The 17,699-nt window shown below is 48.8% G+C and overlaps 1 protein-coding gene and 1 long non-coding RNA gene across 11 annotated transcripts in view; one reads left to right on the plus strand and one right to left on the minus strand.

Moving 5' to 3' along the window:
- The window catches only part of Arrb1 (arrestin beta 1), a 71,689-nt gene extending 62,845 nt beyond the window's left edge, over window positions 1-8,844 (plus strand). For 8 of the 10 annotated variants that reach the window (XM_016000725.2, XM_016000728.3, XM_016000729.3 and 5 more), the window contains 3 exons: window positions 569-639; window positions 1,677-1,728; window positions 2,965-8,844. In XM_016000725.2, coding sequence (XP_015856211.1) covers window positions 569-639; window positions 1,677-1,728; window positions 2,965-3,076 — 235 coding nt within the window. In that variant the 3' untranslated portion in view covers window positions 3,077-8,844. Of the gene's footprint in view, window positions 1-568; window positions 640-1,676; window positions 1,729-1,880; window positions 2,428-2,964 lie in introns of those variants that run through there. The other 2 variants (XM_076548124.1, XM_076548130.1) reach the window with 2 other exon arrangements.
- A 1,905-nt stretch (window positions 8,845-10,749) lies between these two features.
- On the minus strand, window positions 10,750-11,420 carry LOC143267849 (uncharacterized). Its single transcript, XR_013043470.1, has 2 exons — window positions 11,297-11,420; window positions 10,750-10,980 (listed from the first exon to the last, which is right to left on the minus strand). It is a non-coding gene; the product is annotated as an uncharacterized LOC143267849 (long non-coding RNA).
- Window positions 11,421-17,699: the final 6,279 nt, after the last annotated feature.

Raw genomic sequence — 17,699 nt, forward strand, 5'->3', positions numbered from 1 at the left:
GTCCTCAACCTGTCTGTCAGGGACAGGTCAGGGGAGGCCTGGTCACCAACAATGAATGGTGGCCGCTCTCCCTGTCACATGCACATGTATGAGGGGTCAGAACTTGCACACAGTGAGGCAGCTCTGAGCCCCAGTCCCTGAAGCTTGTAGGTGGCAGGGTCCTGGGGTCACCTGAACCCCTTTATGGGAGTGTTGGGAGGTGGGGTGGGTAGGATAGGGAGAAAATTGAGAAGGGTAATGTCAGGAAGCCATGGTGACTTGAGGTGGGCAGGACCCCAGGCCGCTTTGGTTACCCACTGACCATGGTGTGAGTGGTGTGCTTCCCAGCCACGGTAATCAGACAATCCTTAGGAGCAAGGGGAAATTTCGGTTTCTTTTTTCTTTTTTCTTTTTGGTGGTGGTAGGGTTTCTAGCTCTTCGTGAACATAGGAGAAAAGGTGGTGGTCAGGGTAGCAGAACTGGATCATAGTTGCTTTCCCAGAACCTCCCCAGGCCTCGGACTCACAGGGCAGTGGGTCTCAAAGCCGGAGGCTCCCTCCGAGCTCACCGAGTTGGGTATGTGTTTCAGTGACGTGGCCGTGGAGCTGCCTTTTACCTTAATGCACCCCAAGCCTAAAGAGGAGCCCCCACATCGGGAAGGTGAGTGGGGCCCGTGGGTCACTGGGGTGGGGCTTACCAGCTTCCTCATTATCCCACCACCCCACTTCTTTCTGGGTTAGCCTTCAGCCCGGTGTCACCCTTTCCCCATCTCCCAGTCTTTCGCAGGGCTCACAGCACATTTGATTTTGACCTAGCCGGGAGACTGAGAGCCCTGACTCCTGTTCTCCATTGGAGAGGGGGCTAGGAGTGGAGGACAGGCCATACTGGCAGATTTTTATTTTTATTTTTTCATTTAAAATACTTTTATTTTGTGTGTATGGGTATTTTGCCAGCATGGATGCCTGTGTACTACATGTACACAGTGCCCTCAGAAGCCAGAAGAGGGTGTCAGAGTCCCTGAGACTGGAGTTACAGATGGTTGACAGACACCCTGTGGGTGTTGGGAATTGAACCTGCAGCCAGATGACCCAGTGCTCTGAACTGCTGAGCCGTTTCTCAGTCCCTACATTGGTTGGGTTTTTAAACTGGTGACAGGTTGGCCACAGTACATTGAAAGGCATGTTAAAGTCCATAACGTAAACGAAGTCGGTGTCTACAAATAGACTGTGAAGTGCCCCAGATGGCACTCTGAATTATGATGTGAAAAAATAGCCAGGCATGACAGCACATGCCATCACAGTTCGAGCAGAGAGAGGTGTGTGAGGCAGGAGGATCACAAGTTTGAGGCCAACCGGGGCTACAAAAATGGTCTTTTTAGAGTAAATGGAACTCAGGCAAGCAAGAAATGAATGTGTCTCATGTCAGAGACCTGTCTCCTGCAGAGTCTTTGGTGGGCACGGATGCCTCCCTCCCTACCTCTGCTGCTTTTGAGAAGACACGGGTCACTCTGAGGCCTGGGACGCTTCCCTCTCCTTCCTTCTTTACTTGACCATCTTAGCTAGGGAGTCCCAGGATGGGCGGGGGGGGGGGGGGGGGGGGGGGAATGGGGGAGGGGATGAGTCTTCGCCCCATTCCTCACCTCTCATCCCGTCCCCCCACTAACCCCTGGGTGCCTCACGCGCCTTGTGTATGTTCAGTTCCAGAGAGCGAGACTCCAGTAGACACCAATCTCATAGAGCTCGACACCAAGTAAGCTGAACCTCCCTGCCGGTGATGTCTGTGGGTGGGGCTGGAGGTGGGATGGGAGAGGTGGAGGGGTCATTTGCATAAATGCTTATTAACCTCTGAGGAGCAGCTGGTCTAACCTGTCTGCTGAGAGCCACCTCTGATCACCTCTTCAGCAACCTGCTTGCCTGCATGTGACTTGAAGGACCCTTCGTGCCTGTTCCTCTTCCTCCCGCATTGGTGGGGTCTGTCTTCCTCTCTCGTCCTTGCACGCTCCTCCTCGTCAGTCAGTCCGTCCATCCGCAGCGCCCACTCGGCTGGCTGGCACGGGGCTGGTTCAGACCCTGGGCTCCCCTCTCTCACCTGACCCATGCCAGTTGGAGGCTGCCTGTGGGGTGGAGAAGGTGTCTGGTCACTTCTGCCGCCTGAGGACCAACTGACTCGGATTCCCCTGCGGTGGAAGGCCCTGGGGCACCAGACAATGGCCAGAGGAAGAGGACCTGGTTCAATGGCTTGAATCACCTCTGGGGCCAGGCTTGCTTTTTCCCCTCCAGCTCCCTAAACCTCCTTTCCTTGACTTTTTGGAGAGATCTGGGAAACGGGGGTTTCAAGTTGCCCTATGAGGAAGCCCATTTAGCTGGCTGAACTCCATAGGGCAAGGGCCTTCATGTGTCTCTGTCTGAGCCTATGTGACTGATGGAAAGAAACAGTCCTTAGTCCTGCAACCCTCACGAGGCTTCCCCCTTCCTCTGTGCCCTGCTCAAAAGTCCCTACCCTGCTTCCGGTCCTTGGGGGTGGCATATGAACTAGTACTTCTAGTAGAATGGGCCTGTATAGGCTTTCTCTTCCACAGAGCCCAGAATCAACTTCCTGCTTGAAACAGGCATGCTCCCTTAAGCAGTCTAGGTTTGATTATGAGGGGTAAAGTGGGGTTTCTTGGGCCTGTTCTTTGGGGATCCAATGCAGAGGCACATTGCTACCCCTCCTTACCTTCTCCATCCCCCCAGGAAGTGGGCCACTTTCCTAACCCCTATACACTGAGAGGCAAGGCTCTTGGAATTTATATGTGGCAACTCCCACAGCCACCAGTGGGCTTGTAAACAGGTCAGCCTGGCATGCCTTTCCACCTGAGGTCATCCCAGAGCCCCTGGCGAGTGTGGGTCTCTCTTGAGGCCCTCTTCCCACATCTGACCAGGCCTCTGGATCTGCCTGTTGTCTGCCCCTGCGAACACACGGCGTTTTCCTTGTCTCTTCCACTAGTGATGACGACATTGTCTTTGAGGACTTTGCCCGCCAGAGGCTGAAAGGCATGAAGGACGACAAGGACGAAGAGGAGGATGGCACCGGCTCTCCACACCTCAACAACAGATAGACTGGGGCCGGCGCTCGCCCTGGCAGCTCCAGGTTCACGTCTGCACTCGGATGCTTTCTCGTCTCCTTCCCATTCCGGTTCCCCCTCCCTTTTGTTCTTCCAGTTTCTACCAAGGGGCCCCAGTGGTCTTCCAAGTCTCGGTGATGAGCCTCAGAACTGGCCTCACATCACCATGCCAGCAGGACCACAGCACACATCCTCCTCAGCCGTCTCTCTGCAATCACCTGCCCACCCCCTTTTCACGCTCATTCCCAGGAAGGCCACCCTACCTGGCCTTGGGATTTGGCTTGAGTTGGGGAGCAGAAAGGGGAGGGTGGGGCCAGAAGGCCAAAGTGATGGTGGGTATGAAGATGTGGAGAGGCTGGGCAAGGTGGTTCAAGACACACAAGAAGATGTCTGCCGTCCCAGGAGGTGACACAGATGACTGTATTGAAGGTTGGAGAGGGCAAGACTGTGAATAGATTCTCGATGCGTTTCTTGTGGTCTAGGCCCACCAGAGACTCCTCCCCTGCACCCTCATCCTTGGTCCATGTCCCTGTGTTTCATGGGGGAGGCACACAGACCCCAGGAGTGAAGAGCAATGGACGGACTTTCTAACCAGCAGACACCTGGATCGAGGCAGGCTGCAGATCCACCCACACATCTGTCAGTGTTAATAGGATGAGTCACCTTAGCTTTGCTGCATTTTGTAATGGGGGCACAGAGAGAGGAAGCAGGTCTTTAACAAATGCCAGCCCCTAGCATGGAGCCAAAGCTACTGAGAAGGTTTTCTGAGGGGCAGAAAAGAGACAGGGCAGGGTAGGGGATGAGCATCCATCCTCCTTTCCCTTTGTGGTTGGTCCTTCAGGAAGCAAGGATGGAGGGCCGAGGGCAGCTGAAGCCGTTAGCATCTTCCAGCTTCCTCTAGTAGTTTTCCAGTGAGTTGGCCCCATAAGCTAGGAGTGGGGGAGGGGGAAGAGGAGGGAGAGAGAGAGGTTCCTGAGGCAACCATTTCCACTGTTAAGGGAGCCCATCCCAGAAGGTGGCACCCATAGAGATGCACTCACCTGTAGGAAAGTGCCTCCTCTCTTGGAGGAGTTGATCCCATTAGTATCAGGGTCATGGGTACCCAGTATCTATCAGCTGGTGTTGTTGTGACTTGACTGGGGTGTCTCCCAGGGTAACAGGGCAGACAGGTGGCAAACAGTGCTCAGAGAGAGCCTTGTTTGGTCTTTGATGCTAACTTGTTGTGTGACCTTGGGCCAGTTCCTCCCCCTCTTCAGGCCTCAGTTTCTTGTTGGAAAGCCAGAAGGTAGACCAGATGACCCCAAGAGTTTCTAGTTCTTGTTTCTCTAAATACATGGCTCTCTGAGTTCTGGTGTACCAGGTGGAGCTGAGGCTGTCAGCTGCCCCCTCCAGAGGAGATTCATGGGACCTGAGGACTCAGGGCTGGGGGGAGCACCGAATGCAGCTTCCTGCGTGGGAAGGCCTGCCCTTGGACCCTAGCTGGCTTGTCTGGTGTCAAGTTGTGGTCACAGCCTTTGTGAATTTCTCTGTCCCAGAGCTCGTGTTTGCTGAGGCTTGCATGAGAAGTGTGTGAACAACCTTGGGTTTATCAAATATATTGATTATCAGGGCAAGAGGATCTCATCTCCACTTCTGTTCTCTTTTTCCCAGTTCCATACTTGCCTGAGAAGGGAGACCACATCTTTGGTTTGTTTGTGAGACAGAATCTTATGTAGCCCAGGCTAGCCATGAACCCACTCTGTAACTGAGAATGACCTTGAATTCTTGATCCTCTTGTCTCAGATGCAAGGATTACAGGCATGTCCCACTACTACTGGCTTCATACTTTATTTTACAGGTCGGACCCCAACCATTTTTAGTTCATCGTGCCCAGTGATTGCAATAATTTCTCATGGTGAAATGGTCCAGGCCCACTGGCCCTGCACCTTCTGAATCTCATAAGCAGTCAACCTAAGGCACCTCTTTCCAGATTGGAACAGCCAGTTTGGGGCAGTCATATGCCCTGGATAGCCCCGGGATTGTAACTGCCGGCTCCCCTGGTACCCTTCCCCTGCCAGAGCTACCTGGGCACTTTTGCACCTACAGAATTGATGAAAATCTTGAACAGTGTAAGGCAAGCATGCACCCTCCACTGGCTTCCACTAAAACCTTTGGAGCTGATACAAGGCCCTTTAGCTTTTGGGCTAACCCCTCCCTGGCAAACCTCCCTACTATCCTTAACTTGGACAAGCAAAGTCTCTCAGGCTGGTTTCTTGAACTTCCTGCACCTGGGCATCCCCACTCATCCTCTGGGTTTATCCCACAGATCAGCCGAAATTTCTCCAGCTGCAGGGAAGATCAGAGTTTTCTGTGTTTTGAGCCGGGCCTGCCTAAGGGCAATGGTCAAGTTGGATTCCAGCCAAAGCATCCTTTGCTGACAGCTTTGTTCTTTAATGCTGGGTACTATAGACACTGAGGTGGATCTCTCCCTGGATCCCTGTCTATGGAAAACTCCTGGTCAGGGGAAAGTTAGAGAAAGCACTGACAGCTCTGGCTACAGCTAGTCCACATAGTGCCTTGATGTGAGAGTTTGGACATAGTGCCCCTTCCAGGTGGATTCAAACCCACCCTGGAAATTACACTCTGTGAGGCTAGGATTGGGTGTCAGTTGTCTGCTCTACAAGAGTGTGCTGCCATTCTGGGTGAGATGCACAGGCCAACTTGTTTCTTTGGCCTCTTCTTCAGTAGGGGCCTTAGATCCTTTGTCTAGACCTCTGGTCTGCTCCAGACACCATGCCCAACCCCCATCTCATGACATGACCCTATGTTTCTCTGTAGGGCCCTTCTCTGTCCTGGAGTATTCCTGGCCAGGAAGTACTTGGCATGAACCTGGAGGCAAAGGAGCCTCCTGAGGTTCCAGGCACTATCAGGTGGTATTGACTTTTCCTGTGCTGAGGGACTGGGATTTGTGCCACCAAACAGCCCACACTGGGACTTTCCAGTAGACCAAGGGGCACATGTTGATGCCAATCTGGGCAGGAAGAGCATGCTTTGGTAAAAGCTCATCAATAGAGGGCAACTGGACTTGCCCAGTACCCCAGCCAAGAGAAGAATTCAGTTCCCAGAGAGATAAGGACTGAGTTGCTTGGCTGGACCCCATGGCCATTTCGGCTTTAAAGCCCAGATGGCTCCCGCTGGAGGGTGGCTGACAACCTGATTCCCACCTGGTGCATTGAAAAGGACCATGTCCTGAAAGTCCCCAAGGTCACCTCTCAGTCCCTGCTCACTGGAACAATAGCCTTTGTTTGCTTGATTTGTGGGATCGCTATGAGGCTGAGAGGAGAGCCGGGAGCCAGTACTCTGTGGGCTGCTGCCTGCTGCACAGAGGTGGCCTTGTCACCGCAGGGATGAGGCCCGAGGTCACGCAGGAAGCTTGCTGTGGAATGACCCTCCTGTTTGCCAGTCTTTTGTCCTGATTTCCCCGGTTAGATATCAGCCACGGTGACAATCGGCCGTTGTGGCCTTGGTGACGGCACTGGGGGAGACGTGTAGGTGCTATTGTCCAAGGATGGGTCCCAGGACCAGGACATGGAGGACATGGATGTTGTCAGTGATTGGGGGACAGGGAGGAACATCTTAGACTCTCCTGGGCCTGGACTCTCTTACCGCCTAGAGCTCACAGAAGTCAAGAAACCTGGCCTCCGACCACAGGCCGGGGAGCCGAACCCACCATCATACCACCCAAGACATCCAGGGGGAGAGGAGATAGATGTTGTCTCTTGGCAATAGAAGGTCCCGTCCAGGAGCGACAGAACCACCACAGCTCCCTGGAGACCTTTGGGAATGTCCAGTCCTCTTGCTCTGAGAGGGGGCGCCTGGCTGATCCACTCACGGTAGCTTCTGCATCTCAGGCAGCTCTCTCCCACCAGTGGCTAAAGCCTGTATGTGTGGCTCCCATCCACCAGAGAGGCTCTAGGCTCCAACCTTGAACCCCAGGACACAGGCGGGGGCCTGCTCTGACATTTACTCTTTTTAAACTTAAGGACCAAATGAGACTTCTCTGATTTTTATCCACACAGCCTGTCTTGGGCCAGGTCCAGGCAGCCCCTGTAACTTCTGCTGCCCTCCTTCCTGGCCTGAGGCAGCCTCCTGGTGGGGGCAGATCCACGCCTCTGCCACCCCCATGCACACTGGCTTCACAGGGAGGCCTGTGGACGGGGAAGCACCCCCTCCCTCCACATTACCAACTCCGTCACCCCCAAAAGGGAAGTCACAGTCAAAGCACAGGTCCCTGGGACCCACTCTCTGCCCCAGGTACTGTGGACCTCTCGGTGTTCCACACAGCCTCGCCGGGGTTGCTGCCGGGGAAGTTGGGGAAGGGGGAACCGGCCGAGTTTCCGGCCTTCCCCTCATTTCCGCTTCCTCCAGAATAACTCTGCTTTTAGCTCTCTTGTCTTTGGAGGTTTCACTTTTAAACTCTGCTTTTGAAGAAAAATCTTGAAACCACCCTTCTGAGGTTTGATCCTAGACCAGCAAGCACAGACTCTCCTCTTGCTTTCGTGGGTTGGGGTGACTCCCGCACCCCAACACGAAGACACTCCGTGCCGGAACTCAGGTCCCCAGGCCCAAGCATTTGAACACGCATACGCTTGTTTTCTAGTTGACCTACCCGGAAGCGTGGGAACGAGTCTGATGTGGGCCGGGCCTGATGCTGCTCAGTGAAGGCAGGGCTTGGCATGGGCTGCATGGGACCATGGAGTGAGGAGCCAGGCCCCGTCTCCACTCAGGACACTCATTCTCAGGCAAGGCCCACGGCTCGACAGCAAGATCAGGGCAATGGGTGGAGAAACTAGGGTTGGCTTCTTTATGCACCGCCAAGGAGTGGGAATCCAGGTTCACGGAAGAGGTACCACAGGGAGGACATTTATGAGGCTGGATTCTCCAGAGACATCTTAAGCACGTCTTCCTTGAGAAAATCTCCTAGGATTCCACTTCCACACCTGTGGATGTCCATGCACACAGCAGGAGGCTTTTGTCCCGGAGGTTGGTTCCCCTCCTACAGTCCACCAGCTTCCCTCCACCTTGGTCTGCACCCTCCTGGGACTTTATTTGCAGGACAGCTTGTTGGTGAGACTTGGGCTAGCCTTTGGCACAGTCCTGCCTGGACCTCCTGGCATTCTGGGTTAGGATTTGAAGCTCGGGGCACTGCTAACCACATGGCATGGGAGAAAGAATGCCAACTGATGTGTATGTTCAGTCCAAGTGTGACTTAGGAGACCCCCACTGACCTCAGGTTCCCCATGTGTAAAGGGCTAGTACCAGGCTCTGCCCACCTCACAGGGACTACTGGAGGGGATATACGTGGGTAGGAAGAGAGGTCATATGAGGTGGCAGCCTACGTGAGGGAATAACGTCTTGCCTGAGTTGCCAACCTACCGAGCCCACAACAGAATGAATACACAGGCTATTTTGTCTTCCCTGGGCATCTCCACTCAGTGTTAGGTCCAGTCACAGCTGCTGCGTGGCTGCCTCTTCCGAGGGATGGGAGCTGATATGTGTCCTGGGTGTGGTGGGGAGGGGTGGCTGGGGCAGCCTCAGGCCTGTGACCCTCTGTGAAGTGATGATTTGTGGCACATTCATTCCTGGAGCACATCCAGGACAACCTGTCGTACCTGTGGCTGCCCTTGTTCTATGAAGTCATTATAGTTTATTCAACTCCAACAGGACAAATGAGCAAAAGAACCTTGAACAAGAGGCTATTAAAGGCCTTTTGCGATAGAGGACATTGGCTGTGCTTTTATTTCTTGTCTCACAAGCGCCCACAGGACAGGAACCGAGAAGTGCCCTCCCGTCCTGGACTGCTCTGGTTTTGTGCCTCATCTGTGCCCTCCCGAATGTTCCCGAGGGAGTTCCCTGCCCCTGTTTCCCTAGTGTCTAGGCTCAGGGGCCTTTGTGGGGGAAGCTGCCAAGCCTTTGGTCTCTCTCAGAACTGGCTGGGTTCCATGCGCCCTGGTTTGCTCCTGAGTTGAAGCCCCTATCTCCCACCGGTTACTGTCCCCTCAGCTCGAGTCCTAGCCCAGTCCCGCTTCTGGCTCTGCTTGCTTTCCCTAGCCTGCCATGCCGGGTCTCTTGGAGGTCACTTCAGTTCCCCAAGCTTTACCTGCTCCGGGCTAATGGGACACAGGGGAAGAGGAGGGTCCAGATGGATAGCACCAGCCAGCGTTCTAATAGACCGTCTTGTTTTCAGTTAAAGAGAGGGCAGGCCGGACAAGGTGGCGCACACCCTTAGCCCAAGCTCTTGGGAGACAGAGGCAGGCAGATCTCTCAATTTTAGGCCAACCTGGACTACAGGGCAAGTTCTGAGTCTACTTAGCTACAGAGTGAGATCCTGTCTCAAAAAAAAAAAAAAAAAAAAAAAAGAGAGAGAGAGAGAGAAAGAAAGAAAAAAGAGACCCATGAATATGATAATTTAAAAAATTGATTATGTGATGAAAACTTATTTTTTTATATTCTCATAAAAATTGTGTCAACTTAGGTCAAATCCTTGCCCTCCCGGGTAGCTATATGTGGGTCCTTCCTTCTGCCGTTTTCTTACAGACAAAGCAGGACAGGAGGAATTATATGGGCATTTCATCTGTTTTGTTGATGTTGAGTGCTTTGCCTACATGTGTGTATGTACCATGTGCATACCTAGTGCCCAAGAAAGTCAGAAGAGGGTCACAGATGCCCTGGAACTGGAGTTAGGGATGGTTGTGAGCCACCGTATGGGTGCTGGGATCTGAACCTGGTCCTCTGAAAGAGCAACACACACTTTAACCTTGGAGTCACCTCCAGCCCCAGGAAATGTGATGTTTCTAGGTCGGAGATGAAAGGTAAACGGTGTGTGAGAAGACCCTGGGGTCTGATAGGAGGAGGCGTGGCCTGTCCTGGGGTGGAGGGCCTGGGAGGGGAGGCGGTAGTACTCCGCCAGCCCAGGAACCCGGGCAACCAAGCAGGGACTTGGACAGACAAGTGTCTCAAGAAGGAAAAAGGAAGGAGACACAGATGTGATGGTCAGTGTTCTGAGCTGTATTGTTTTTTGTTTGCTTGTTTCGGGGGAGGAGCATCTGTGTGCACACATTCGCATGTACACACATGGAAGTCACAGGTACATGTCTCAGGTTTCCTTCAGTCCTCCACCTTATTTTTTTGAGACAGGGTCTCTCCCTGAATCTGCAGCTCACTGATTTGGCTAGACTGACTGGCCAGCAAAGCCCAAGAGTCCTCCTGTTTCAGGATCATAGGCATACCACTATGACCATGTATGTATGTATGTATGTATGTATGTATGTATGTATGTATATATACATGTATGGGGGTGGTGAAGGATCTGAACCCTGGTTTTCGTGCTTATGGTGGGCATGTTCTGCCCCAGCCCAGATGGTTAGTCTTGCTTGTTAACTTGATTGGGCTGAGAAGTGCCCACGGGATTAATAAAGTACATCTCTGGGTGCATCAGAGAGTCCCTTCTGGAGAGGGTTAACAAAGCAGAGATCTGCCCCAGAGGGGGTGACAGCATTCCACAGGCTAGGGGTTTAGAGGGAATGAAAGAAGTCTGCCAGTGTAGGCTGTCTCTCTCCCTGTTTTCTGACTGCCACACTTGCTCTGCTACAGTCTCCTGCCATGACATCTGAAGCTGTGAGCCAATACATCCTTCAGGTTGTTTATGTGAAGCATTTTGTAACAGCAGTGAAAACGGGCTCCCACACAGCCGTTGCTGGGGATGCTGCCCAAACCAGAGAGAGTGGGAGAAGAAGCACTCTGGCCTCTGCCTTCCTCCTGCCTTCTGCCAGCTTCATTCCAGTACCTGCTATTGCTAAACCCAGTTCCCAGCTGACTTTCAAGGCATCCTGGCAAATGTAGTTTGCTGCTGCTGGTGCCTGGAAATGCAGAAGGAGAAAGGGAAGATTAGAGCTGAGACCAGATCTGTTTGTCACCTCCCAGAACACAAATAAGTATCTCAGCACACCTGTAATCCCAGCATGAACAGTGCAGAGGCTGGGGGCTTGCCACAAATTTGAGGCCAGCCTGGGTTAAGTGGGGAGGCTTTGTCTCAATAAACAAACAAGAAAGCAACAAAACAACCCGAGAGAGAGAGAGAGAGAGAGAGAGAGAGAGAGAGAGAGAGAGAGAGAGAGAGAGAGAGAGAGAGAGAGGTGGATCATGTGTGCACACATGTGGAGGTCGGAAGACAACCTTGTGGAGTTGGTTCTCGCCATCTACTTTTATGTGAGCATGAGGCTCGAACTCAGGCCACCGGCTTGAGCAGCAAGTGCATTTCCACACTGAGCCATCTCACCAGCTGTTGGTTGTTCCTTGAGACAGCCTTGGCAACATCAACATTCCATAGACAACAGGACCCATAGTCTATACAGTGTAACGTTCACAGTCTCCAGGACATAATCTAAGATTACTGAACAGGTTACACTACACTACACTACACACACACCCACACCCACACACATCCCTGTGACCAGTACTTAAGATAAAAGTTACAAAAGGTGCCAGCTCTAGGAAGACTTCCATGCTAAGATTATTATCGGAGGTGGCAGTTATAATTTAAACGGCTAGAAAGACAGTTGTTCAAAGCAGAGTTTCAGAAACTATAGGAAAAATAGCAAAACGGATATTTTTGAATTAAAAAAAAATAACTGAAATAAAATACTCCCTGGCCAGGTTCACATAAGGGAGGTAACAGAAAAAATTCACCAAACTTGAAGATAGATGATAGAATTATTCTATCCGAAAGAAAGGGGGGATAAATTTCTTTTAGAGCTAATAGAGTCCTGTGTGTGTGACAGCACGTGGGACATGATCATCGAGTATTCATGTCATTTGATCCTCAGACCAGAGGAGGAAAACATTGGTGCAGAAAAAAAATATTTGAGGAAACAATGGGGGCTACTGCTCCCACCTCAATTGATGAAAGGCACAGATTAACATATTCAAGAAGTGAATCGGGCAGGATTCTGTGCAGGATGAGAACCTTAGGGTGTATATATGTTATGAAGGGGATTTCTTAGATTGGCTTACATGATATGGTATGTCGAGATGGCTCAGGTAAAGGTGCCTACTGCCAAGTATGGTGACCAGAGTTTGACCCCCCAGAACCCACAGGGTGGAAGGAGTGAATCCACCCCTTCATGTTGTCCTGTGAGCTCCACAAGTATGTTGTACATGCATACCCACACATACACGTACATGAACACACATAAATGTAAAATATACATTATACTTGAAACGACGAAATAATAACCCTAAATAGGCCAGGAAAAGGCGTGTGTATTGTGATCCCTGAAGCAAGAGCTAAAAATAGAACCAAATCTAAAAATGAAAGTAGAAAGAAGAGCATATTAAAAATTAATTCAGATATTCCAAAAGAAGGCAAGAAATTTGAAGCAACTACAAAAAAGGGATAAACATATGGCAAAAATAGAAAAATAAAAGTAGTAGACCTGAAACTAATCATGTCAGTAACTATAATAAATGGAAATGTACTAAATACAACAACTTAAAGGCAGAGACTGCCAGACCAGCCTCATCATCTCACCAAATTCCATCTGTAAGAAACCTGCTTTAAGTATAAAGATAAGAGGTATGCTAAAGTTTATTTTCTTTTAGTTATTTTTTTTTTCCAAAACAGGGTCTCATTATGTAGCTCTGGCTGTCCTGGGACTCACTTTGTAGACCAGGCTGACCTCAGACTCAGAGAGATCCACCTACCTCTGCCTTCTGGGTTAAAGGTGTGAGCCACCACCTACTTGAGATGTTAAGTTTTAAAGGATAGTGGCCAGGTTTATTGGTTCACACCTATAATTCTAGCTGTCAGGAGGTAACAGATGGCAAACTTCAGCTACACAGTGTGGTCTAGGTCTACCTGGGCTGCCTAAGGCCCTGGCTTCAAAACAAAATAGCCCTTCAAAGGTTGGGAAAAGTATACCATGCAAACAATAAAAAAGTATAGTTAATGGCAATATTAGTAACTGATAAAGTAGATTTCAGAACAAGGAATGTTAACAGGGTTGGAGAAGGATATATGTACTAATGAAAAGTGTCAACTTATCAAGACATGGTAACCCTAAGTGCACGATGCACCTGATCATTGTATGTCCATATACATGAGGAAATAGGGATGGAGCAGAAAGCATAAATGTATCCCTCTCTCATTAGCTGACTGAGGCAGAAGACCGTGAGGGTACAGAAGGCCTGAATGACAGTATCAATTAACATGGCCTAAAAGACGTCATAGAATATTTTACCCTCAGACAAAACATAAGCTTTCTTCTCAAATACATAGCTCATATTTTCTGTGTCTAAAGATATCCTTAATAAACTTAAAATTTTTAGGTCATAAAAAAAATCTCTTCTCAATCAGCACAGAAATAAACTGGAAATTAACACCAGAAAAGTATCTGGGAAATTTGCAGGTATTTGGAATTCAAGCAACACCTCTAAATGGCTCAAAAAGGAATTCACAAGGAAGAAGAGGAAATATTGTTCTGAAAAAATATAGAATTAAATGGAAAGAAGGATTGGGGAAGGGAGGGTAGTGGAATATGGGGGATGTACTCAGACCACACTCACACACTTGCATGAAAATGACCTTGTGTAACCCAATACAATACAATAGTAATATCCCACCACCGGGGGGGGGGGCAGAGGCAGGCGGATCTCTGTGAGTTCAAGGCCAGCCTGCTCTATAGAGCGAGTTCCAGGACAGCCAGGATTACACAGAGAAACCTGTCTCAAATACTATTACTACTAATGACCCTTTTATTTCAGGACAGAAAAATGAAAATAAGAACAAATATTTGAATTCACGAGATAGAGTTAAAATGGTGATTTTCTTGGTAGAAAAGACAGTTGAGAAACAATATCCATTTATGATTTTAAACAAAAAACTTAGAAAAAACTGCTTTTAAGAAATTATATTTAGGACCTGGAGAGATGGCTCTGCAATCTCAGCACTGCCTGCCCTTCCAGAGTTCCTGAGTTCAATCTCAGCACCTTCATGGCAACTCACCACCATCTGTAACTCCAGTTCCTGGGGATCCAACATCCTCTCACTGGCCCCTCTGGGTACCAGACATGGATGAGGTACAAAGGTGTATATTCAAGTAAAATATCATACACATAAAATAAAATCACATTTATTTATTTATTTATTTATTTATTTATTTATTTATTTATTTATTTATTTATTTATTCATTCATTCATTCATTATTTATCTATCTATTTATTTATTTTGTGTGTGTGTGTGTGTGTGTGTGTGTGTGTGTGTGTGTGTGTGTGTGTGTGTTGTGGGTCTGTGCACCCCACAGCACATGTGTGGAAGTCATAGGATAGATTGCTAGACTTGGTTTTTTCCTTCTACCATGTGTGTCCTGAGCTCAGGTTTGTCAGGCTTGGTGGCAAGTGTCTTTACCCTTCGCCATCTTTCCAGCCTTAGAAAATCTTAAACCAATAAAGGAGGTCTATGAAACTCACAGCCAGGCCAATGAGACGGTTCAGGGGGTAAAGGCACTTACCATGGCCAACCTCATGACCTCAGTTAGACACTCAACCCATGTGGAGAAAGGAGAGGACCATCTCCTGCAAGTTGTTCTCTGAGCCCCACACTGGCACCATGGCACATGCCCCCAAATAAATAAGTAAATAAATACATATTTAAAACCTCACAGCTAACACTTAATGCTAAAAGACTGAACGTTCTTTTTTAAAATTAGGAATAGGCAGCTGGGCAGTGGTGGCGCATGTCTTAATCTTAGCACTGGGGAGGCAGGGGGAGGCAGATCTCTGTGAGTTGGAGGATAGCCTGGTCTAGAGAGTGAGTTCCAGGACAGCCAGGGCTACACAACACAGTGAAACTCTGTCTCAAAAACAAAACAAAACAAAACAAAATTAGGAATAGGCAAGGAAGAGTGCTCTCTCAACTTCTACTCAACCTTATGTGGGCCCTAGCCCATGCAACTAGGCAAGGAAAAGCTATACAGAGAACTACCATTCATAAAGGAAGAAATAAAATGGCACCACTCACAGACGACTTGATTATAGCATTAAAATCCTCAAGAAACTTACCAAAAATGTGGGAGAAATATTAGGAAATTTAGATGCATATAGGAACACAATCAGTGCATTAATATCAATTGCACTTTCATATGGTAACATTGAACATAGAACTGGATTGAGATTAAAATCTTTTTCTTTTTTTTTTTTTTTTTTTTTTTTTTTTTTTTTTTTTTTTTTTGGTTTTTCAAGACAGGGTTTCTCTGTGTAGCTTTGCGCCTTTCCTGGAGCTCACTTGGTAGCCCAGGCTGGCCTCGAACTCACAGAGATCCGCCTGCCTCCGCCTCCCGAGTGCTGGGATTAAAGGCGTGCGCCACCAACGCCCGGCTAAAATCTTTTTCTTTTTTCCCCAAGACAAGTTTCTCATTGTGCAGTCCTGGCTGAACTGGAACTCACTATGTAGACCAGGATGGCCCCTAAATCACAGAGATCTGCCTGCCCCTGCCTCCCAAGTGCTGTGATTCAAGGTGTGTGCCCAAGACAGGGTTTCTCTGTGTAGTTTTGGTGCCTGTCCTGGATCTTGCTCTGTAGACTAGGCTGGCCTCGAACTCACAGACTGCTGGGATTAAAGGTGTGTGCCACCACTGCCTGGCCTCAAAATTGAATTTTAATTTAAATTTATTTATTACCATCATGTGTCTATGTATATATGATGTGTGGAGAGGACATATGACACAGGACACATATAGAAGTCAGAGGGGAACTTGGCAGAGTTCATTCTCTTCTTCCACATTTACCTTGGTTCCAAAGATAGAACTCAGGTCAACATCAGCTTGTGAAGAAGACACTTCTCCTGCTGAGCTATCTCGCTGCTTGTGCAAGTGGAATTTAAAAGACAATGTGATTTAAAAATACTAATGAAAGACAATATGATTCAAAAATACTAATGAAAGAAATCAAAGCAGAGCTAAATACAATGCGAGCTATACCATGTTCACAGATTAGGAGATTTGGTAGCACCGGGTGCCCGTCTGAAGTCTGATTACTCCAGATGCTGAGATTCAGAATCACCAAGCCTGGGAGCTCAAGATCAGCCTGGGCAACACAGCAAGATGCTGTTTTAAAAAAAAGATCACAAATATTATGCACTAAACTCCCTCAAACTGACAAGCCACCAAAATCCAAATCAAGACTGTGGAAGGTATTTTGTTTTGTTTTTGTTTTTATACATGTAGGTACATCACTTCTAAAATCTATATGTCAAGGTGAAGGAATTAAAATAGGCAAGCGATTCTTTTAAAAAATAATAAGGTTGGGGCTGGAAGATGGCTCAGTGGTCAAAGCGCTTCCTGTGTGAGCTCAGGAACCACAGTTCAGATCCCCAGGACCCACGTGGTGGCCGCCTGTGGTTCAGCCTTGGATTGCAGATACAGGGGTCTCCAGGGTGAGCTGGCTGTCCAGATGAGCCACATCTGCAAGCTCTGGGTTTGAGACCCTTCCTCCACGAATATGGTGGGGAATCCAGGAAGATTGCCAACATCAACCTTGGATTTCCACACGCATATGCACCCAGGTGCACCCCCACACATGTAAAAGCACACACACATGCACAACACACTTCAAAAATGAAAAAAGCAAGGAAAAGAATGAAGTTGGAGGCATCTGCTATCTGATTTTGAGATTACTATGGTCACGACCCCGGCAGAAGACCCCTGCTCCATCAGAGGCTGCACAGGCCTCTGCTCACAGACTGCTCACACTCTTTCGGTGCCTCCCCAGCCTACCTCCAATTGGCCCTCCCCTCACCATATCCTGGCCCCAACTCCATCAGAGGCTCCCTGTAAAGGTACATGTAGCAGGAATCTTAACCGTTCTTTATTAATAAAATCAAACCTGAGGCAGGTACTGGGGTGAACACTGGAAGATCAGAGAGACAGAACAAGCCACAGCTACCTCACCTCACTGGATCCTCAGCTGGTCATTTTTCCACAGACTGGAGGCCTCTGAGTCCTCATCCAGAATGAATCTCAGCTGAACTGTGGTGCTCCAAAGCCTGAAAGCTTAACCAGCCAAATGCTTAACCAGTCAAATGCTTAACCAGCCAAATGCTTCTACTTTCTGGTCCTCACGGCTTATATACCTTTCTGCTTTCTACCATCACTCCCTGGGATTAAAGGCTCACTTTCTGGGATTAAAGGTGTGAGTCACCATGTTTGACTGTATTCTTGAACAGATGGATTTCTGCCTCTGGAACTGGCATCTGTGCTATTTAGAGTCTGTAGGACATCTGTTCAGGCTCTTCTGGCTTTTAGAATCTTCACTGAGAAGTCAGGTGTAATTCTAATAGGTTTGTCTTTAATGTTAGTTGGCATTTTCCCTTGCAGCTTTTAATATTCTTTCTTTGTTCTGTATGTTTAGTATTTTGATTATTATGTGGCAAGGGGACTTTCTTTTCTGATCCAATTTATTTGGTGTTCTGGCTAGGATTAAAGGTGTGTGCTACCACTGCCTATCCTCTATGTTTAATATTGTGGCTATTCTGTCTCTGACACAAGATAAGTTTATTAGGGTGCACAGTATTTTGGGGAACAC

Source organism: Peromyscus maniculatus, chromosome 1, assembly GCF_049852395.1.
Source record: "Peromyscus maniculatus bairdii isolate BWxNUB_F1_BW_parent chromosome 1, HU_Pman_BW_mat_3.1, whole genome shotgun sequence".
NCBI lineage: Eukaryota > Metazoa > Chordata > Mammalia > Rodentia > Cricetidae > Peromyscus > Peromyscus maniculatus.